Source organism: Carcharodon carcharias, chromosome 1 (genome assembly GCF_017639515.1).
Source record: "Carcharodon carcharias isolate sCarCar2 chromosome 1, sCarCar2.pri, whole genome shotgun sequence".
NCBI lineage: Eukaryota > Metazoa > Chordata > Chondrichthyes > Lamniformes > Lamnidae > Carcharodon > Carcharodon carcharias.
The window spans coordinates 232,039,427-232,062,956 of NC_054467.1; the positions used below are offsets into that span (position 1 = coordinate 232,039,427).

The following is a 23,530-nucleotide window of genomic DNA, read 5'->3' on the forward strand; positions in this document are numbered from 1 at the left end:
AATGTGTTGACTGCAGAACGGAAAGTAAAAAGAAAACTTCTCGTGCAGAGGTTGGGAAGAGGCAGAGAGTGGAGTAATCCATGGACTGTTACTGTTCCTAATTTACATTACTGGGATTCAGTAACTCAGTGGCCCAAGACTTCCAATCTCCAGATGGCCGTACTTTGGAGGTTTGCCCCAAAATGTGCTGGAGGTCTCCTTGGAAATCCCCACACACTGACTACATGGGAATAACTTGGAAAACTTGGACTTCTGATGGGCAGTTTCCCTGTGTGTGGAATTCTCCAAAATTTAGTTGGAGACTTCAGATGGTTCCGACTCACTTATCTGAAAATTACCCAGGAAATGTTCGAAGTATTAAAACCAGTCTTAACCCCTGGGTAACTATACAAGTGCCATAAAAAGGAGGTGTGCCTTGTCTTTCCTTGCCCCCTCCCATGACGATCCTGCAGTATAAAGAAGGGCTCCCAGAACAGGTATACTCTGTATTTCTGAAGAGGCCTGGTTTGGAAGCCTGGCCAGAAATAGGGGGCCCCAGCTTAGTGCAGACGAATAGTAGTGGCGATCTGACGGTGATTACCATTCTTCGGAAGATTCAGCCCAGTGTAATTTGTTTATATATTTACACATGATGTCCAAGTTAGAGGTAGGGAGGAGGCAATTTAAAAATTTTAAAAAACGGTTAGGCAAAATGTAGTAACAAATATAGTATTTGCAGTAGAAATGCAAGTGAAGCGGGCACTCAATAGAACGCACACCTCCGCCACATTGTTAAAACAACATTATTACAATGACATAACTCTTCCTTTGGGCTTTTCCCTGTCTGGTCTGGTTGAAGCTATGTAACTATACAGTTGAAAAAAGAAGCTTCCATCTCACTGAGCAATCCAGACCAATCCACATCCAGCAACCTGCTCTGAAAACCCTGCTCATGTTTTGACAGCTGAAAAATTGCAACAAAGCAGCTGAGACATTCCATAATATTCTAAATAAAATAATCCACAACATTCTTGAAAGAAAGTTGATCAGCCCTATCTCCCAATGTTAACTTTAAAAATAAATTCCAGTATCCAGATCTGCATCTTTGCCAAAAACGAATCAGTTTTTCCTTGGGCCATGCCCTATCTGTGTGCCAAGGTATGTTGAAATCTGTCCATTAGTTTTTGTGATCTGTTTGTAAACTGTATATCAAACAGGTGAAAACATTACCTCTGCCCACCTCTTTCCTTGCCCCCTCCCATGACGATCCTGCAGTATAAAGAAGGGCTCCCAGAACAGGTATACTCTGTATTTCTGAAGAGGCCTGGTTTGGAAGCCTGGCCAGAAATAGGGGGCCCCAGCTTAGTGCAGACGAATAGTAGTGGCGATCTGACGGTGATTACCATTCTTTGGAAGATTCAGCCCAGTGTAATTTGTTTATATATTTACATATTTATATATATATTTATATATATTTATATATATTTGCTGTTTATCCCCTTGAGCCTGCTCAATCATTCATTGAGTTTATGGCTGATTTTTGGAATTCTCTTACCCAAAGGACTGTGGATTCTCAGTCAATGAGTACATTCAAGACTCAGATCGATAGATCGAGGTACAAAGTGACGGGACAGGAGTTGTAACTCTTTCGAGTACACCTTCAGTGGCAGAGGTAATAATCTAAACATGTGTGAAGTACTGTGCGTAGGGGATGGAAAAATGGGTGATGCAGGCACTCCTGTGTTGAAATAGCTAAGAATAAAGTTCTCTAGGAGTCATTGCAGACTCTTTTTTTTGCACTTGTTTTACCAATACCAGTAATCAAACCTTGCAGCTAATGGTATTGAGCTGTACATCCAAAATTGTAGATAACAAGTTATTGAAAGCCCTCATTCAAGTTGTATGTTACTCTTTAGCTAACGCATAGAGACTGCACCTATACCCTGTACAATTTTGGATTCTTATCTCAGGGAAATAAATTCTTGCCTTGGAGTGGGCACAATGAAGGTTCACTAGATTATTTTAGGTGATGACAGGGCTGAGGAGAGATTGAGTAGTATGCACCTATATTCTTTGAAGTTTAAAAGAATGAAGTGTGATGTCATTGAAACATAAATATTTCTTAGAGGGTTTGACGTGGTAGATGTTGAGAGACTGTTTCCCTTGGCTGGAGAGTCTAGACCTAGGGGTCATAGTCTCAGTCTCAGGAATATTTAAGACTGACACCCCTTATAACCTCCTCTTTCATCCTCTTATAGGGAAATAAGAACAGGAGTATGCTGTTTATCCCCTTGAGCCTGCTCAATCATTCATTGAGTTTATGGCTGATTTTTGGAATTCTCTTACCCAAAGGACTGTGGATTCTCAGTCAATGAGTACATTCAAGACTCAGATCGATAGATCGAGGTACAAAGTGACGGGACAGGAGTTGTAACTCTTTCGAGTACAAACCCGTTTCCATCTGTTTCAGATGAAGTTACATTGTTTCATAGTTTGCCATTGTGAGATTTGAACTCTTGATCTTGGGGTTACAAACCCAGTACCATAACCACTTGGCTATTTAGGCCAAGCGGGACAGGAGTTGTAGTAGAAGTTATGCCATGATCTTGTTGATTGGTGGAGCAGGCTCAAGAAGTCTATGATCTAATCCTGCTTTATTTCTTAGGCTCTTGTTGGCCAGAAATGTACACGGGATTCGAGGGACTCATTTGAACATTGGTGGCAGGGTAGAGGAAATATGCAAGGTTGATCCGTCGTGTAAAAAGTTTTAATTATGAGAGGGAAACTTGGGCTTTACAGCCCCAAGTATGCATCCACAATGCTCAAATTGGGGGATAACACTTCACTGGATGGATGTGTTAAGATAGGCCAGATAGGTTTGCTCCTATAATCATGTAAATCCCCATACATGAGTGACATAGGTGTTGTATAGAACAATTGTATGTACCAAACATAATTGTTTGGACATGGCACTTGTGGAAGATTTGGATTGTGATGGCTGATCTGACAGTTATAACCTATACCCCTCATAACCTCCTCTCCCTCATACAAGAACATATGAACAAGATCATGCCATTTATCTCCTCGAGCTTGTCCAGTCATTCATTGAAACCCTGGCTTATCTGTGACCCAATTTCATTTTGCCCCATATTTCGTGATACCTTTGGTCAACAAATACCTCATTAAACAAAGTTGTAAAATTAACAAGTAACTTAGCATGAACTACAGTTTGTGGAAAGAGAGTTCCAAACTTCCACCATCCCTTTGCTTGTTAATAAGCTTCCAAATTTCACTCTGGAATGGCCTGGCCCCCTCATCCCGGATTCCCCAACCAGCAGAGGTAGTTTCTACCGTATCAGTTCCCCTAAATATCCTGAAATGTTCATAGAACCATAGAACACTACAGCACAGAATACAGGCCATTCGGCCCTTCTAGTCTGTGCCGAAATATTATTCCGCTAGTCCCATTGACCTGCACCTAGTCCATAACCCTCCAGACCTCTCCCATCCATGTATCTATCTAATTTATTCTTAAAACTTAAGAGTGAGCCCGCACTTACCACGTCAGATGGTAGCTCGTTCCACACTCTCACCACTCTCTGAGTGAAGAAGTTCCCCCTAATGTACCCCCTAAACCTTTCCCCTTTCACCCTAAAGCCATGTCCTCTCATGTTTATTTTTCCTAATCTAAGTGGAAAGAACCTACTCGCATTTACTCTGTCTATACCCCTCATAATTTTGTAAACTTCTATCATATCTCCTCTCATTCTTCTACGCTCCAAGGAATAAAGTCCTAACCTGTTTAATCTTTCCCTGTAACTCAACTCCTTAAGACCTGGCAACATCCTAGTAAATCTCCTCTGCACTCTCTCAATCTTACTGATATCCTTCCTGTAGTTAGGTGACCAGAACTGCACACAATACTCCAAAGTTGGCCTCACCAATGTCTTATACAACCTCACCATAACATCCCAACTCCTATACTCAATACTTTGATTTATGAAGGCCAGTATGCCAAAAGCTTTCTTTACAACCTTGTCTGCCTGTGACACCACTTTCAGGGAACTATGTATCTGAACTCCCAGATCCCTTTGTTCCTCCGCACTCCTCAGTGCCCTACCATTTACTGTGTATGTCCTACCTTGGTTTGACCTTCCAAAATGTATTACCTCACACTTTTCCCGCATTAAATTCCATCTGCCATTTTCTGGCCCATTTTTCCAGTTGGTCCAGATTTCTCGGCAAGCTTTGAAAGCCTTCCTCGCTGTCCACAACGCCTCCAATCTTAATGTCATCAGCAAACTTGCTGATCCAATTCACCACATTATCATCCAAATCATTGATATAGACAACAAAGGGATCTGTCCCAGCACAGATCCCTGAGGCACACCACTAGTCACAGACCTCCAGTCTGAGAAGCAATCATCCACTACCACTCCCTGTCTTCTCCCACACAGCCAATTTCGAATCCAGTTTACAACCTCTCCATGGATACCAAGTGTCTGAACCTTCTGAACTAACCTCCCATGTGGGACCTTGTCAAAGGCCTTACTAAAGTCCATGTAGACAACATCCACAGCCTTTCCTTCATCTACTTTCTTGGTAACCTCCTTGAAAAACTCTACAAGGTTTGTTAAACACGCCCTACCATGCACAAAGCCATGCTGACTATCCCTAATCAGCCCCTGGCTGTCCAAATAATTATATATCCGATCTCTCAGAACACCTTCCAATAATTTACTTACTATTGACATCAGGCTCACTGGCCTGTAATTACCTGGTTTACTTTTGGAGCCTTTTTTAAATGACGGAACAACATGAGCTACCCTCCAATCCTCCGGCACCTCACCCGTGGCTAAGGACATTTTAAATATTTCTGCCAGGGCCCCTGCATTTTCTACACTAGTCTCCCTCAAGGTCCGAGGGAATATCATGTCAGGCCCGGGGGATTTATCTACCTTTATTTGCTGTAAGGCAGCAAGCACCTCCTCCTCTTTAATCTCTATATGTTCCATGAAACTACTGCTTGTTTCCCTTCCTTCCTTATACACTATGCCAGTTTCCTGAGTAAATACTGATGCAAAAAAACTGTTTAAGATCTCGCACATCTCGTGAGGCTCCACACATAGATGACCACTCTGATGTTCAAGGGGACCAATTGTGTCCCTCACTATCCTTTTACTCTTAATATACTTGTAGAAACCCTTCGGGTTTACCTTCACATTATCTGCCAAAGCAACCTCATATCTTCTTTTTGCCTTCCTGATTTCCTTTTTTAGTATTTTCTTACATTTTCTATACTCTACAAGTACCTCATTTGCTTCTTGTTGCTTATACCTGCTATACACCTCTCTCTTCTTCTTAACCAGATTGCCAATATCCCTTGAAAACCAAGGTTCCCTATGCCTGTTAACTTTGCCTTTAATCCTGACAGGAACATGCAAACTCTGCACTCTCAAAATTTCGCCTTTGAATGCCTTCCACTTACTGAACACATCCTTGCCAGAAAACAACTTATGCCAATCCACTCTTCCTAGATCCTTTCTCATTTCCACAAAATTGGCCTTTCTCCAATTTAGAATCTCAACTTGAGGACCAGACCTATCCTTACCCATAATTAGCTTAAAACTAATGACATTGTGGTCACTGGACCCAAAATGTTCGCCTACACATACTTCTGTCACCTGACCTGTCTGGTTCCCTAATAGGAGAACAAGTATTGCATCCTCTCTCATTAGTACCTCTATATATTGATTTAGAAAACTTTGCTGAACGCATTTAACAAACTCCAAGCCATCCAGCCCTTTTACAGTATGGGAATCCCAGTCAATATGTGGAAAGTTAAAATCTCTTACTATCACAACTTTCTGTTTCTTACATCGGTCTGCTATCTCTCTACAGATTTGCTCCTCTGATTCTCTCTGACTATTGGGCGGTCTATAATACAACCCTATTAGTGTGGTCACACCTTTCCCATTCCTCAGCTCCACCCATATGGCCTCTGTAACTCTTTCGAGTACAAACATGTTTCCATCTGTTCCTCTTCAGATGAAGTTACATTGTTTCATAGTTCTCCATTGTGAGATTTGAACTCTTGATCTTGGGGTTACAAACCCAGTATCATAACCACTTGGCTATTTAGGCCAAGCTCATATGGCCTCTGTAGATGAGCCCTCCGGGCTGTCCTGCTTACGCACAGCTGTGATTTTTCCCTGACTCGTAATGCCACTCCTCCCCCTTTCATCCCTCCCCCTCTATCATGTCTGAAACAACGGAACCCCGGAACATTGAGCTGCCAGTCCTGCCCCACCTGCAACCAAGTCTCACTAATAGCAATAATGTCGTAATCCCACATGCCAATCCACGACCTAAACTCATCTGCCTTTCCGACAGTACTCCTTGCATTGAAATAGATGCACCTGAGAACATTTCTATCACGTACAGACCCTTGATTTCTGTCTATACATGTATTCCTCGCTTGACCTTTATCCTCCTCCACCTCACTATCTGCTCTAACACTCTGGTTCCCCTCCCCCTGCAAATCTAGTTTAAACGCCCCGGAGCAGCACCAGCTTTCAATCAAATCACCCTTTAACCTTTTAAATTTTCTGAATCTTTGCTGCTTGCTGATGATTCTTAAGTTTACTTCTGATAATCAATTATATTATTGTACATTGATTGGGTGTAAGCCTAATAAGTCTGTATTTGCCTGTTGAGTTTGCCGCTATTCTTTTGATTATTGGTTTCACGTTAGCCTCCCTATCTCCCTATTATTCACTCACTACCACAATGATTACCAATGCCTCATGATCTCCTTCCTAGTCCCTCTATGACAATATTAATCCCAGAATACAATCTTTTGTGGATTTTTAGATGTCTGAATTTATTTAACAGGTCTCAGCCTTGTGTATGGTGGTTATTGAATATACTTAGGATGCATTTATTTGAAGACAGTATGTTGCTCTCCTTTTAATACCTGCATTTATTTGGTTTCTTTGCATTATTGGGTTATTTGTTCTTCTAATCACCACCTTTTTAACATGGTTCGGCATTGTTTTGTGATTATTCATTGATTCCCTTTCCGACTGCAGGATTTGTACAGGACATTTTTCCCCTCATTTGTAATTGGCGAATCCATTTAGGGTCGTGTTTGGTTACTGGGAACTGGTTAGTTTTGAGCGTGTGCTTATTCAGCTTGCTCAGCAATGGGTATTGGAAAGTTGAGATTGAGGTTGAAACTGAACCGTCCAAATTGATTTGTTTTGGTTGTTTCATCAAATTTCGTCCTGTTAAAGCTTTATAACCAGCTCCTTCTCTTTGGTATTTCTGACTCCCAAATCCTGTTAAATGTTATAGTTTTGTGGCTGACCCTAGAGGCACTACGACTATTTTTTTTAAAACATTTTCTGAGCCATTTAACAAATACCTGATCAAGATGCACGTTTTCTCGTGTGGCTTTCTTGAGCATGGGGTCAAGAAGCATTCATGTACTACATCTATCAACTCTGACTTAAAACCACTTGGGGTTTTCCTGTTCATATTAGCTTGATTGAAGTTTCTCATTAACTTTTCTGTTTTCACATAACCACCTTATCTCTACATAGAGAAAATTAAATCCCTTCATATAGACCAGATGGTCCATTACATACTGCTTGTGTTAGCTTGGATATCCCTTTTAGAAAAGTCATCACCTTTTTGGTCTTTGGGATCAAAATATAGTGTAGCTAAACGTCTCAGGATTTTGTTTTGTACTGTCAGTATTTCTAATTTTCTTATGAGCAGTATTTATTCCATGGCCACCTTTTAATGATATTTAAATAACTAAATGTTTTGGGAGTCTAGCCTAATGGGGATGGTGCAATTTCATTCTTCTAGATGTCTGCTTTTCCAATAGTTTGGTTAACTTATCCAATATGAAGGAAATGGTTAAGCTTGATTAAGTAAAAATGCTGCAATTTGTCTAAGCTTGCTCCCCCAACCCCTGTGCCACAACACATCTCTGACCCAAGAGGGTTGGATGGAAGGACTGCTCTCAATTCTATGCCAGTGATGCTCGAACTTGTTAGTGGTGTGGTAATCTGATGTGTAATATACCTTTAAAAAGAATGTTATAATATAACATCACATAATCTTATTGTCCAATGGCAGAGCAGTGTGGGCTACCTCTGTAGTCTGTAGTTAATAGTTAGTGTAGAGTAAGAGTCTGTAATGTAGAAGCAGGGTTTTAGTTGTAAGTACGCAATTGTAGCTGCTGAGTTCCTTCGTAAATAAATAGAATACGTTCTACATAAGAACTGTCTACTGATCTGCTATGTCTGTGGTACCAACTCGGTCATCCCGAAACAAGCGTGCAACGCGGATCCGTTAGTCCAACCAAACTAGTGACCAGGTTCCAACAAGTGGCGAGTGTTGACACATACTCAGATTTTTCCTTCCATTTCCCTCGGAGGAAAGCTTCTGTTTCATGCCTCCTTTGACGCCGCTGAGATCAGGGACATACAGCTTCACAAAGTAGGAACAAAACAATTGCTTGAAACATGGACTTTTTATGACACTTGAGTTGCAGACATTTTATTGTTTTTTTGCTAGTGGTGTGATATTGCCCCCCCATCTCTAATATGGGGATTTCTTTCTGTTTGAATTAATGTTCCAAATGACATTCAAGATTTTCCAACCCCTATTCAATTGAGTTTCACAAGTCCTTGAACTGCACTTTAGATGGGGGCATTTCATAGCCCAAATATTTCTTCATCCGGGGGAAGAAAGGTCAGCGACTTCAGTGACAAGCCCTGCTGATCTTTGAAGGTAGACGTGAATGGTGGACTGAATGTACCAAAGGTCTTCAACTGAAACTATTCTGTTTTTCTAAAATAAATGCACAAAGTGCTGGAAATTTTCAGCAGATCAGGCAATGTCTCTGGAGGGTTAATGTGCATTCTCCTTGTGTTTTGAATTGATTTTTCTTTTCAGCATCCGTGTTATTTTGCTTTTTTAATTATGGCCAGAATTTTCTGGTCGTCAGGTGGGCTCGGCGGGGGAGTGGCTGTGAATCGGACCGCCATCCATGATCAGGCCACGACTGCCATTTCACATTAGCTGGCCAATTAATGGCCAGCTAGCATGAATCGCGTGCTGCAGCACTCAGTGCTGCCTGTTGAGGGGGAGGGAGTTGTTGGGGGAGGAAGGCGAGCATGGAACTTCACCCATGCGTCCGGGAGAGCTGAAGCTTTTTGAAAATAAAGAATTGTAAAATGTTAATAACATGTCCCCTGATGTGACTCTGTCTCCTTGTTTAAGGAAGGATGTAAATGCATTTTTTAGTTCATTTCATGTGGGCATTGCTGGTCAGGCCCACACTTATTGCCCTTCCCAAATTGCCCTTCTTCAGAGGGCATTTAAGAGTTAACCGCATTGCTGTGGGTCTGGAGTCACACGTAGGACCAGACCAGGTAAAATGACAGCAGATTTCCTTCTCTAAAGGGCACTAGTGTACCAGATAGGTTCTTACAACAATCAATAATGGTTTCATGGTCCATCATCAGACTTTTAATTCCAGATTTTTATTGAATTCAAATTTCACCATCTGCCGTGGCGGGATTCGAACCCGGTCCCCAGAGCATTACCCTGGGTCTCTGGATTACTAGTCCAGTGACAATACCACTACGCCATTGCCTCCCTGTGCAAAGGAGGTTTACTAGATTGATACCTGGATAAAGTGGGCTGTCTTATGAGGAAATGTTGGGCAGACTGGGCTTGTTTCCACTGGAGTTTAGAAGAGTGAGGGGTGATTTGATCAATATCCTGAACGGTATTGACAAGGTGGATGTGGAAAGGCTGTTTCCCCTTGTGGGTGAGTCCAGAATTAGGGGGCACTGTTTTAAAATTAAGAGTCGCCCTTTTAGGACAGAGTTGAGAAGAAATTTTTTCTGTGAAGGTTGTGAGACTTTGGAATTCTCTGCCTCAGAAGGTGGTGGAGGTGGGGGTCATTGAATATCTTTAAGGCAGAAGTAGATAGATTCTTGTTAGGCAAGGGAATCAAAGGTTATCAGGTTTAGATGGGAATGTGGATCTTATTGAATGGCGGAGCAGGCTCGAGGGGCCAAATGGTCTACCTCTGTTCCTATTTCTTATTTTCTTTTGTTCTTATGACCCAGAGAAAGGATGGGTGAGGCACTCCAAAATTAACTGCAAAAAGTTAAGTGCATTAGTGGCTTCTATACTTCACAGTTGGTTTCAGGGCAGCGCTGGCAGGTTAGAATGACATATGCAGGAGATTCAATTGTGGAAAATATTAGAAACCAACTCTCACGCTCCTGCAAGCAACACTGGGAAATCTAGTAATTTTGTTTCTTTTATTTAATATCATAGTCAAGGTTTGCTGTTTCAAAAAAGTTGAAGCCCACAAGGAGAGTTCTGCTACTTACAGTATTGAGGCCATAATATTTCTTTATAATTATCCCTGACAGTGAAAGATGATATGCAACTCGGGAATTCAGGCAGTACAAGTATTCCTGTAATGTTCATTGCTCTCGAGGAATCTTTTCTGAACCCCATGGAAATTTGTCTTTATTTCAGATGACTGAGTTGGTTGTTTCCATTTCAAAGAAGATTTTTGACTTCCAGAAGGGATGACTTTAGCATAATTTGCGTGTTTTTTCTTGATAGGTTTTTCAAAATTGGGTATATCTTTCTTTTTGATTAGAATTTAAATGTTTTTATTTGGTTGCCTCTATATTTGCAAAGCTGTGAACTTTTCCTTATTCCAAATATCCTTTCCTTTGTCATCCTCCTCCTTTGTTATTTACTGTAGTCATATTGAAAACCGGTTGTCCACATTGGGAATGACTTCAATTTACTGTCGCAAATAGAAAAATTAGGCTCATATATAAATGTTGGGAGTATTTTTCATTGCAAACGTTGGTTCTTACTGCACTGACCTGTGAACAGAAAGATTGCTTCATGAAAGGGGTAATGGACTCTTTTTTTAGAAAAAGAATTTAGGTTTGTGTTTCCAATTTCCATAAAGCAAAAGTACTTTGGGGCAGGCAATGTTTTCTGCTAGCAAATGAAATACTTCCACATTTTAAGCTCTCCTTGTCAGCATTGATCCATTTTGAGATCAAAAGCAGCCTAGCCAGCAGTAGAATGACGTTCCCTCTACTTGACCCCAGCCTCTGCAGATTACCCTTGGTGCAGCAGTTTGATATTTGTATTTCCCACACTAATGATGCTTACCTCTGAGCAAGGTTGCCAATTAAGGAGCTTTCTGTTATGTTGTGGGTCTGTGACCAATACAAAGTAGGTTAAAACCACCCAGAGTTATTCCATACAGCTAGAAAGAACCCTTATGGTCAGGCAAGACTGTTTGCTGGATTAGCTGTTTCCTGTTAGGATATTCACATGGGGATGTACTACACCCCCTGTAGTAGGAGCATAGCCTTGTTTTATGTAAGTTAGATCCTTGCCCCCAAAAAATTAAAAGGGTTCTACATTTATAAATGTGTTAGAAAATAAAACGCTTGGTGAGTAAAATCTAGCACTGTTCTAACACGATGTACATATACTGAAGGTAAGTTCAGCGACTCAGCTCTAAGGGCTGGAGATGAGGTAAGAATCTATGCATTATTAGAGCAAGAATGAATAATTTAAAGAAAAGGTTACTGGACCAGTGATTTAGAGGATTTAGAGACCCAGGCTGATGCTCTGGGGACATGGGTTCAAATCCCACTGTGACAGCTGGTGGAATTTGAGTTCCATTAATAAATCTGAAATATAAAGCTAATCTTAGTAATGGTGGCCATAAAATGGTCGTCGGTTGTTGTAGGGGCCCATTTGGTTTGATGATGTCCTGTGGGGAGGGGGTGCTGCTGTCCTTGCCTGGTCTGGCCTACATGTGGCCCCGGATCCAGGGCAACGTAGTTGACATATAACTACCCTCCTGAAATGGCCTAGCAAGGTCAGTTCAAGGACAATTAGGGATGTGCAACAAATGATGGCCTTGCCAACTATGCCTACATCCCATGACAGAATTAAAAAAAAATGATAAACAGTTTGTATTATCTAGTATTAGTCCAAATACTCAGCAAAATGGAGCTGATCACAAAAGGATTTCACTAACGTGCGATGCCATGGCATACAAGGCTATGGGCCTAGTGCTGGACAATGGGATTAGAATAGTTAGGTGCTTGTTTGACTGGCGCAGACTTGATGGGCCTCTTTCTGTGCTGTCGACCTCTATGACTATGACTCTATGACCATCAGTTGGAGAATCACTGCCTCTTCCCTGACCTGCGAGTTCCTAGTGCAGCTTCCAGCCAGGAGTGTGGAAATTGGTGACTTTATCGTATACTCTCCCACCACCTTTTGTTTTTGCCGTGCTGCCCCGGTCAAAAATAAATTGCAGTTCTGGTTTTTGAGTTGTAAGACCTTTGCTTCACCTTCAGTTTGCTTAAACTGTTTATAAATATTGCTTTAAATCCAGGATTAAACGAAGGTCAACGCATTTTTTTTTTCTGGAGGTGCCATATTGAGATTTTCTCTAGGGCTACTTTTTGAGTTTTGGGGACGGTTTTTTGTTTTTGTTTTCGAGGGCTCCTTTTTCACATGGCCATAGAGAAAGAGCCTGGGTGTAAGTCTATAGAAAAAATTTACCAGAAGGAATGTGATTCAATGTTGTAATCTAATCAAGAATTTCAGCTGTAAGCCAAATGAGCTTCATTGACAATTTAGATGAGTGTTTCCTCACTGTGCAGGATAAATAACATCCTTTCAATTCAATTCTGGTTTATGACAGCCTATTAGGATGTTCAGTTCAAATTATCAAGCTACTAAGCAGAATTTAATCAAACAGAACTGCAAGATAATCCTCTGCCACCTCTCTCAGCCCCACACTGGGGTTAGAGGGAGACACATATTTACAGTCCAGGTTGCTACCCACCAGTGCCAGTCACTCCAAAGATGCAAACCCAACCCAGTTGAAGCCAGGCCCAGACAGGTGATTGTGTAGTGGTATTGTCACTGGACTAGTAACCCAGAGACATGGGGTAATGCTCTGGGGACCCAGGTTCAATTCCTGCCACAGCAGATGGTGGAATTTGAATTCAATGAAAATCTGGAATTAAAAGTCTAATGATAACCACAGAACCATTGATGACTGTGGTAAAAACCCATCTGGTTCACTAATGTCCTTTAGGGAAGGAAATCCATCTGACCTACATGTGACTCCAGACCCACAGCAATGTGGTTGGCTTTTAAATGCCCTCTGAACAAGGGCAATTAGGGATAAATAAATAATAATAAATGCTGGCCTGGCCAGCGATCCCCATATCCCATGAATGAATAAAAACCACACAGTTATAGGCAGATCCTCTAGGGCCTAGAGCTGGGACTTATAAAAGCCTCCAACTGCACGGGAACAAGTGCAGAGCCTGTGGTGGCCCCGGCGCTTGGTACCTGTTTGGGCCAAAGTCAAGATCTGCTCCTCCAGAGTCAGTCTCCAGTTCCCTGTCAGCTGTATCTACCATCCAATGCGCAAGGATTATTATGCCAAGCGTGTTGAGGCCATGCCCCTGCCTACTTGACCGCTGTTAATATACTGGAGCTGATTGGCAACACGGCCCAGGACAAGATGATGATGATACATCATCACCCCCCCCCCCCCACTCCCAGCTCCAGCTTCCCACCTGCATCGACGAGGAGCACAACAAGCTGCAGAGAGGACTCGGCTTATCCCAGGGCAGGGTCCTGCCCAACACCCAGGTCAAAGGAACAGATCAGAAAAAAGAGCGGGAGTGTGGGGACTTGATTGGAGGAGCTGGTGCAGCAATGTGGGAGAGACAGAATCTGAGATTGGAGGAGCAGCTCTTCACAAATGTTGTCTCCTGCACTCGCAGCTCCTCCAGTCAAAATACACGGGTGACCTTCCTTGAATTTTTTTGCCCCCTGTCATTGAGCTTTCGGGGGCTGTTTGTGAGGTTTCCAGGGTGAATTCGCCTGTTGCCACCGTGCATTTTGAACCCTGGTTTTAATCGTGAAAAAAAAGTTTAGGAGTGTATGATGGAAACATCCAGTTAAATAGCCACATGAATGATTTCACTCGAGAGCCCTCCATGGAAAGCAGGTTTAAATTTACACAGAGCACCTGTATGTAAATACAACACGGTGAACAACACAGCACTGAAATTAAGAGCGGGTTTTGTTATGAGCAGTGGGAATGCTGAAGACTAGATTAGGTACATTCTTTCATTTTGAATAGATCTGTACTTTTGTTCTGTATAGCGAAATGGATTTTTCTGTTGGAATCCAGAATAAAAAGCCTTTTTGGCACAAGAGCAAACATCACATCCGTTGCCCCTTGATTATTTAAAAAAAAAGCTTTCCGAAGTGTATAATTTATGGTGAAGTATGTAGCAACTAATGATTTGACTCCTCAGCATTACGTAAGGAATGGACATTCTACATTGTTTTGATTGGTGGTGGATGTTACGAGAATTCGGTCAAGTTATTCCAAGGCATGGTTAAAAAAAAATTCTGTACTTGCAAAGAATATGGGCTGGATTTTGGCTACTGAGGCAGCTCACTGGAGTCGGTAAATTTCCTGACTTGCTGGACCCATCTTGGTAAAACATACCCCGAATTGCACGATTTTCACTCGGTGGACGGGCAGGTGCTTTTTAGAGTTGTGGCCTGTCAACCCCAGCAGCAGATCCATAGCCCCCTCCATAGCCACTTGTCCCCCCATTATTCACATTTGGCAAACCCCTGGAGCTATGTGAGATGAAAAATAAACTTGTAACAATCTAGTTCAGTTCTCACTGTTACACATTTGATACTGGGGGAGGAGGGGAAACACCCACACATGAAATATATTCAAAGTGTTTTAACCTCAAGTGGGCAATCTCTGATTCAGGTCCCACATCAAAGACAGCTAACCCTTTAATAGACTCTTTTAAACTGTCAACAAGCTGTGAACTCAGAATTCCTTGCTGAGACAATTGAAACTTTTTGAAATTCAGCCAAACATTCATAATGACATAATAGCCCTTGGGGGACTGTCAACAAAGCTCTATTAAAACTGTATGACTGGATGCTAATGTTTTTTCTAGCCCGCACCTATCAATCAAAGCATTTGAGCAGAGGGTTTCTTTTGAACTCTCACTTGACTACAGCCTGTTTTTTTTTAAACTTTGAAGAATGTAGCATTTAAAAACAAAAACCTTCAGATCATGACAGCTATCCACCTTTCATGAACATTTACTTCTGTTCTGTCAAATTGTGATGCCCACACTGCAGGTTGAGGCCGGTGGAGCAACCAAAATGGAGTCTGTTTGAACTTGGCATTAGGTTCGTGTTGCCTTGCTGAGTTTGGGCTTCCCTCTTGTGTGAATCACGCCCTGCCCCCTTTTCCCTGTCGGCAAAAATTAGATCTATTGGCAATGGGGCGGGACTTCCACATCTGGGTCACACCTGCCACCTGCCATTTTTAAAGGTCAGTAAAAATCCGGCCCTTATCTCCTGCTGTACGAGGCAGTTTCAAAGAAGCTTTTTCTTTAGCACATTGGCCGGCTTACGTAAAGGCAGTCATTTATTGCTTGGAAGGTGCAAGACTGGGTGGGAAGGAGAGCACTGGGACCTTGCAGTACAAATACATCAATCATTAAAATTTGTGCCACAGTTGACAAGATGATTAAAAAAAACAGCAAACCAAGCACTGTGCTTTATTTTTTGACAGGTATAATTGAAAAGAGAGCGAGTTATGCTAAACCTGTTTTGAACCATTGAAGAGTATCATATGCAGTTCTGATCGCCATATTAGAAAAAAGGGTATAGAGACATGGTGAAGGGTTGCAGAGAGGATTTTACAAGGATGATCCCAGAAATACGTGGGTATAAATATCAGGAAATAATTGACAGGCTCCGTCTCTTTTTTTTATTTTCTTAAACAAAAGGCTGAGGGGGGTGGTGGGGGGGATCCTAACAGAGGTCTTCAAGATTTTGGTAGAGAAGATACAGAGAGTTTGTTTTGTTTGTTTGTTTCTTATTGGGAGGAGCATAACTAGAGGCCATCAATATAAGATAGTCACCAAGAAATCCGATTGGGAATTCGGAAGCAACTACTTTACAAGAAACTCCTTTACCCTAAGAGTGATAAAGAATGTGGAATTCACTACCACAGGGAGAGGTTGAAGCAAATCCTATTTAAGGGGGAAACTAGACTAGGTGGTTACTACTTAGACGAGAAAAGATGGCAGGATGCTTGAGTGGAACATAAACAGCAGTATGGGCTGGTTGGGCCAAAAATGTTTCTATGTATCTGGCTTATTTTATTTGAAAATATGGAAGAAATGGGTCGAAAATGCTGTTCAGGAAAGCAGACTTGGGGCCCTATAATGAATGTTTGTATTTACTGTGTGTCTCACATCTAGATGTTAAACAAGCACAATCTCATTCTAGATAAAGCTGGTTGTAAATTCCATATTTTTTACTTGAGTGGAAGAAACCACCGTGTGTGACACACACACAGACACACACATCATTCTTGTGGCATTGTATAGAGAAAAGCAAGACTGAGTTTGGTCTTCAGGTGAAAAGAGAACACTGAGATAATTCGGTCTCCATTTTAACCATGTGCTCTATTATTTCTGTATTATTATAAATTCTTATATCCATGTTTACAGTGACTTGTATTAACTTGTCTCACTGTAATTATCCCCTTCTGCCAGTAACAGGAAGCGCACGCAAATGAAGGGCCCAGAAATAGCTGGAAAAATAATGGCAAGTTCTTGGCTCCTGCCATTATTTGTGCATTTAATTTTTAACAAAAGTGGTTTGTAATGAGGAAGAAGTATATTGTGACTTACGAATAGTTACAAATTGCTGAATGATTCGTGCTGCTCTGCTGTTTACCGCGATATTATATATATTGCTGCATACATTTTAGGGCTGGTATTTCTTCACATAAGGATGATTTATGGTCCTGACATGAAAGTCAACTTTGGTGGCTTAGAGGGAACAATTGAAACCATGGCGTCTCCTGCAGCTAGAGGGTTTTCATGTCAAAAAAAATGTTTTCTTCTCTCCTTCTCCTTCCTCTCTGCTCCTCATCCCTTTTCTCCTCCTTCCTCTTCCTTTCTCCGTTTTCTCCTCTCCCTCCCCTTATTTTTCGCTTTGTTATTTGACTCTAATTCACCCAATTTCTTTCTCTGTCATTCATTTTTCTTCTTTCTCTATCCTTAAGCTTAATTGGGTCCTACACTCTACCTCCTTAACCAATGTTCAGGAGGCCCCAGATGCTCCATTGACCCTTTTATATACTGACATAAAAATAAAGTGACCTGAAGGGTGAGAGGGTAAAATATTGAATTCACAGCATTGCTGTGAGATGGCTTGCTCCAGCAAATTCTGGACCATTACTTTAGATATGCAAGATCTATCTGATGTATTGGCAAGAACAAACTAGGTCATCTGGTACGCGAGTTACAGGTTGACAAGTCTGCAGCTGAAGGGTGACAGAGTATTTCGTGAATAAGAAGTTATTAATTCAGTTGATGTTGAAATGAGATTAATTGCCTGGTCCTTGCATGAGGATTCGTATTCTCAAATGAATGAGTGTTTTTAAAGCCTACAATGCAATCTTGATATTTGAGTGAAATCCACTCCAGGGGCAGAATTTTGCTGTCGGCGAGCAGGGGGCGGGGCCTGCTTGTTGACATGTAAAATGATACGGGATGATGTTGGGCGGAACCCCCGACATCATTCTGCCCCTTTTAAATTTTCAGGAAGGTGAGGGCACAGCCAAATCAGCTGTGCACCTGCCAACCTGTCAATGGCCAACCGAGGCCATTGACAGGATCATTGAAGCAATTAAAGGACCTGCCCAACCAACCTTAAGGTTGGCGGACAGGCCAGGAGCCTTGGCGGCAAATAGATAAACCATGAACCTCATCCACCGGTGGGATGAGGTTTCATGTAGGGATTTAAACAGTTTAATAAAGTTTTAGTGTAATTTATGAACATGTCCCATCTCATGTGACAGTGTCACATGAGGGGGAGATGTTAAGGATTTTTTTCTTAATGTTTTTAAAAGTGTCAGCAATCTCCTTGAGGCAGCACTTAGCTTCAGGGAGATGTGTGCTCTTTCGTGCACATGTGCGAAAGGGCGCACTGTCTCACTTTTGGGGAATCCCACCCCACCATAGCGCTTCCCACTGGATGTCATGCTGGGCGGGCCTTAATTGGCCCTCCCACGTAAAATGGCGGTGGGGCCTGTTTCTCCGGCGGGGATTGGCTCCCCGCCTGCCGGAGATTGGGTCAGGCCCACCCGCCCGGTAGGCAGAAAATTCTGCCCCAGGAGTATGTTTGTGGAGTTTGAATTGTTTCTAGTCCCCCTTTCTCTAGATGTTATTTCAATATATACAAGACAAAGGCTTGAAGATTTGCTTTCAAAATAATATTTCAGCATTGTATTTTTGGAGTAGCAATGCAAACCAAACTCTGTATATCCAATTAAACACCTTACCATAGGCTTTAGACAGATAAACCTGTCGCAAACATAATTTGTATTAGTCGTTAAAGTCGTTACTGTGGGAAGGGCACAGATCCAAACAGCTATTTCTTTTCTTGTTGCCAAAGCAAATGTCTATAATATAATAGGAGGTCTGTAAATTGGTTGTATATTTTATTCAATTTCCCACCTATAGCAACATTGCTTTTGTCCAATTGATGCTTTTTTTAAAGGAAGGTTCAGTAATTTGACCAAAGTATAATCTGTTTTAGTAGTGAAGTGAAAAAGCACAATTTTAAAGTGAAGTATTAATCAAATCAAAACTTACGAAGACTTCTACAATTTGCAATTTACAATTCTACAATTTGGGTATTGAGTAAGGACTAAGAATGCACCTTGGTTTTGGCCATCAAGTCTGAGCAGTTATATTCAATATTGCACCTAGAATGGAGAGGAACTCTTAAAATAACTTCTCTCTAAGTCAGTAACATTGAGCCTGCTTAAAAAAAAAACCTCTTCCAGCAGGCAGGCAAGGATCCTGTTTGGTGTTTATTTACATTTTTATACTGAAATATTATACATAATTGGGGAGATTTAGCCTACTTTAACTCCTTGTCGGGTGTGACCAATCATCCCTGGGCCTCTGTGAAATGAGGAAAAGCTAAACTCTGAAAAAGTTGTGAAGACATATTCAAATATTCATCTAATTGTGCCTCCAGAAATAATGTTAACAGCAGTATGCATTGGGTCATTTCAATCCCTATTAACAGTGTGAATTATGAATTATTATTGTTAACTATAATACAATTATTACTATTAACAGCCACTACGAATAGGAATATTAGAATTCACATTCTACTCCACTCTACCCTCTCCAGACCATTATACTCCAGCTCAGTATTAAGTCACTGTGCTGAGAGATGAGATTAATCAGGCGCATACTCATTCTGTTCTAAAGATGATTTAAATGCACAATGTGGGTTTAGCATATTTTGTTTTGCATACTGTGAACATAGCTGTTGTTAGCAATTGTTTTTATTCTTGCTTTGAAATTAGAGTGAAGATGATGGATATGCATCGAGAAACAAAGTGGAGCAGCGGCCTGGAGAGTTTAAGTATGTCATATGAGCTAACACCTCTCTTTTACTTCGTGTGAAAGCTACTGTGGTGTGTGTTAACCTCTTGGTTTGTATATGAGTGAAAATCAATGCTGGATGAATTCTGAGATGTTTTTTCTGTGGGGATTTTTCTGTTGCTGACTTGTGGGTGTAACAAGATCTGGAAAATGTGCATTAATGCAGAATTTAAATTCAGTTTTATGTCATTTACTGTTGGTGCCAAATAGTTGAAATGCAAATCTGATAAAATAAATGACTAATGAAACAGAATTCTGAGAAAGATAGTATCCTACAGCAGATTAAAAGTTCAAATTTGAAATATACTGGATTACTTCACTGTATTTATACCTTCCAAGCTTGAAGATTAATTAGCTGTGCAGGTAGTTCTTTTACAGGCATAAAATATTTTCGATAATCAGCTTTTGTATTTATTCTAAACAGTTCATTTTCCAAGTTAATTCCATTGATTATATGTTGCTATTGGTTTGGGGTTTAATAATGAAAATAGTCTAAATAGGAAAAATATTGCACTGTATAATGATGGTAATGAGTTCATGGTGGTCACCAAAGGAGTTCTTTGGGCTAGGTAGGACCTCATTTGGTTTTGTGCTCTTGTCCTGATCTTAATAAAACTTACATGTGGTTAACTTACTTCACATTTCATAAAATCAAGTGAATGCATTACCAAATAAGATATATTTGACACGGGTCTTGACATTGGACTTGATAAAACAAGATTCTAAATGATGATACGATGCCCAAATGAAAGGTACAACGATAATCTGTTTTAATGTCCAACAACATTCCAAAGCCCCGGATAGGAAAGCCAAGAAGAAAACAAATGAATCATGCAATGAAGACAGAAAATGCTAGAAATACTCAACGCGAGTATTATGGGACTAGCCACAAAGGCATATATAATTTTGCAGCACTGTGTGCAATTTTGAGATTGATGAATTTATTAATAGTTTTAGGGCTTCAATGTATATAGTGGTATTCACCAGGGCTTGGTAATAGGCCCATCACTTTTCTTGATGTATATTTAATGAGTTAGGCTTGGGTGTACAGGGCACAGTTTGAAAATTTGCAGATGACACTGAACTTGGTTGCATTGTGAACTGTGAGGGGCATAGTGATCGACCTCAAGAGGACATATGGAAAGCTAAATTTAATGCAGAGAATTGCAAATGGATACATTTTGGTTGGAAGAACAGGGAAAGGCAATACAAACTAAAGGATACAATTCTAAAGTGGGCACGGGAACAGGGAGACCTTGGGGTATACGTACACAAGTTCTAGAAGGTGGCAGGGCAGGTTGAGAAAGTGGTTAAAAAGCATATGGGCTTTAAAAATAGAGACATAGAGTACAAAAGCAAGGAAGTTATGATGAACCTTTATAAAACACCAGCTCTGCCTCTACTGGAGTATTGTGTCCAGGTCTTGGAACCACATTTTATGAAGGATGTGAAGGCTTTAGAGAGGGTGCAGAAAAGATTCATGAGAATAGTCCCAGGGGTAAAGAACCTCAGTTACGTGGACAGATTGGTGAAGCTGGATGTGGCCTCACCAATACTCTGTACAGCTGTAACAAAATGTCCCTACTTTTATATGCGATTTCCCTTGCAATAAATGCCAACATTACATTTTCCTTCCGTATTGTTATACTAGCTTTTTATGATTCATATAGGGCATCCAGATCCCTCTGCACCATAGAGTTCTGCAATCTCTCTTTTAAATAACATACTGCTTTTCTATTCTTTCTTTCTGCCACATTTTCCCACATTATACTGCATCTGCCAAAGTTTTGCCCACTTGCCTAACCTATCTTATCCCTTTGCAGGCTCCTTATGTCCTCTTTCCAATCTATCTTCTACCTATCTTTGTGTCATTAGTAAATTTAGCAACTATACTTTTGGTCCCTTCATCCAAGTAATTGATATAGATTGTGAACAGTTGAGGCCCCAGCACTGACCCCTGTGGCACCCCACCAGTTATAACTTGCCAACTTGAAAATGAATCGTTTATTCCTACTCTTTGCTGCTTGTTAGCTAATATGTTACACTATGAGCTCTTATTTTGTGTAGTAACCTTTGATGCAGCACCTTATCAAATGCCTTTTGTAAATCCGAGGATACCACATCCTCAGGTTCCCCTTTATCCACAGAGATAAAAGCAAAAAACTGCGGATGCTGGAAATCCAAGACAAAAACAGAAACAGAAATACCTGGAAAAACTCAGCAGGTCTGGCAGCATCGGCAGTTCTGTTGAGGGGTCATGAGGACTCGAAACGTCAGCTGTGCTCTTCTCCGCTGATGCTGCCAGACCTGCTGAGTTTTTCCAGGTATTTCTGTTCCTCTTTATCCACCTTGCTTGTTACTTCCTCAATTCGGTAAGCACAATTTCCCCTTTCACAAATGACTCTGCATTAAGATTATCTAAGTGTCTTTAATAAATTCTAACATTTTCCCTATGACAAATGTTAAACTAACTGGCCTGTAGTTTCCTGCTTTCCCTCTCCCTCTTAACTTGAATACTTGAGTAGTTACATTTGCTATTTTATAACCTGGGACCTTTCCAGAATCTAGGGAATTTTAGAAAATTACAGCCAATGTCTTTAGCTCTGCAGCCATTTCTTTTAAGACCCTAGGATGCAGGCCATCAGGTCTGGGAGCTTTTTGGCCTTCAGTTCTAATAATTTTCTCAGTACCCCTTCCTTGGTGATTCTAATTGTTTTAAGTTCTTACCTCTCTTTCATCTCTTGATTTATAATTATTTCTGGGATGTTATTTGTGACTTCTACAGATATCAGTTCAAGTTTCTGCCATTTCCTTATTTCCCATTATTAATTCCCCATTCTCACTCTCTTTAATTACTCTAATCCTTTTTAAATACTTGTAGAAACTCTTACTATCTGTTATTTTTCTATCTAGCTTTCTTTCTCACTCTAATTTCTCCCTCCTTATTTTTTTAATTCACTCTTTGCTGGTTTTAAAATTCTGATCTACCTCTAGTCTTCGCAGAATTGTGTACTTTTTCTTTCAATTTGATACTATCTTTAACTTCCTTAGTTAGCCACGGATGATGCATTGTTCCCCCAAAGTCTCTTTTTCACTGAAACGTATCTTTGCTGAGTGTTACAAAATATCTTTCTAAATGTCTGCCACTGCATCTCTCTTAACTTATTTATTCCTTAACCTAATCTCCCAGTTCACTTTAGCCAACTCTGTCTTCATACCCTTGTAATTGCCTTTATTTAATTTTAAAATACTAGTCTTAGACTCTCACTTCTCACCATCAAACTGATGTCAAAATTCAATTATGTTCTGATCTACCTAGAGACCCAATCATTATGGGGTCATTGATTAATCCTCCAGATTAGTAGGTCTAGAATAGCCTGTTCTCTGGTTGGCTGTAGACCGTGCTGCTCTAAGAAATTGTCCCAAAAACAGAACTCATCTTCCAGGCTACCGTTGCCAATTAAATTCGTCCAATTTAGAACGAAGGTTATCTCTCACTAATGTCATCCCTAATTAACAGAGCTAACTCACTGTCTTTCCAAAACATCAAGTACATCTGAACATTTAGGTCATAGCTTTGTCTCCCTGCAGCCACATCTCTGTAATGGCAATCATGTTATACATATTTATTTCTACTTGAACTATCAATTCATCTGTTTTATTACAAATTAAAAATCCATTCAGATGTCAGCCTTTAGTTTTGTCTTTTTCGTATTTTTTCCAACTTTGGCCTATTAAGCACAATCTTTAAGTTTGTATGCTCTGCCCTTCCTGCCATACTCTGATTATCATTATTTTTATTGCTAACTTGTTCTATTGCCTTCGCCTTTCTCTTTAATCGACCACATCATCCCTCAAGTGAGCCAAACTCCCCCACTCCCCCCAAACTATTTCGTTTAAAGACCTCTCTACTG

At 40.8% G+C, this 23,530-nt stretch overlaps 1 protein-coding gene across 11 annotated transcripts in view; it reads left to right on the top strand.

Moving 5' to 3' along the window:
- The window catches only part of ctbp1 (C-terminal binding protein 1), a 335,683-nt gene that overhangs the window by 137,285 nt on the left and 174,868 nt on the right, over positions 1-23,530 (top strand). For 9 of the 11 annotated variants that reach the window (XR_005942661.1, XM_041184852.1, XM_041184867.1 and 6 more), the window contains one exon: positions 19,538-19,596. The exons of 1 other annotated variant lie outside the window; for it this stretch is intronic. Coding sequence is in view for 8 of the 10 variants with exons in the window: in XM_041184852.1 (XP_041040786.1) it covers positions 19,545-19,596 (52 nt within the window). In the remaining 2 variants the exon portion in view is untranslated. Of the gene's footprint in view, positions 1-19,537; positions 19,597-23,530 lie in introns of those variants that run through there. One more of the 11 variants, XM_041184902.1, reaches the window with a different exon arrangement.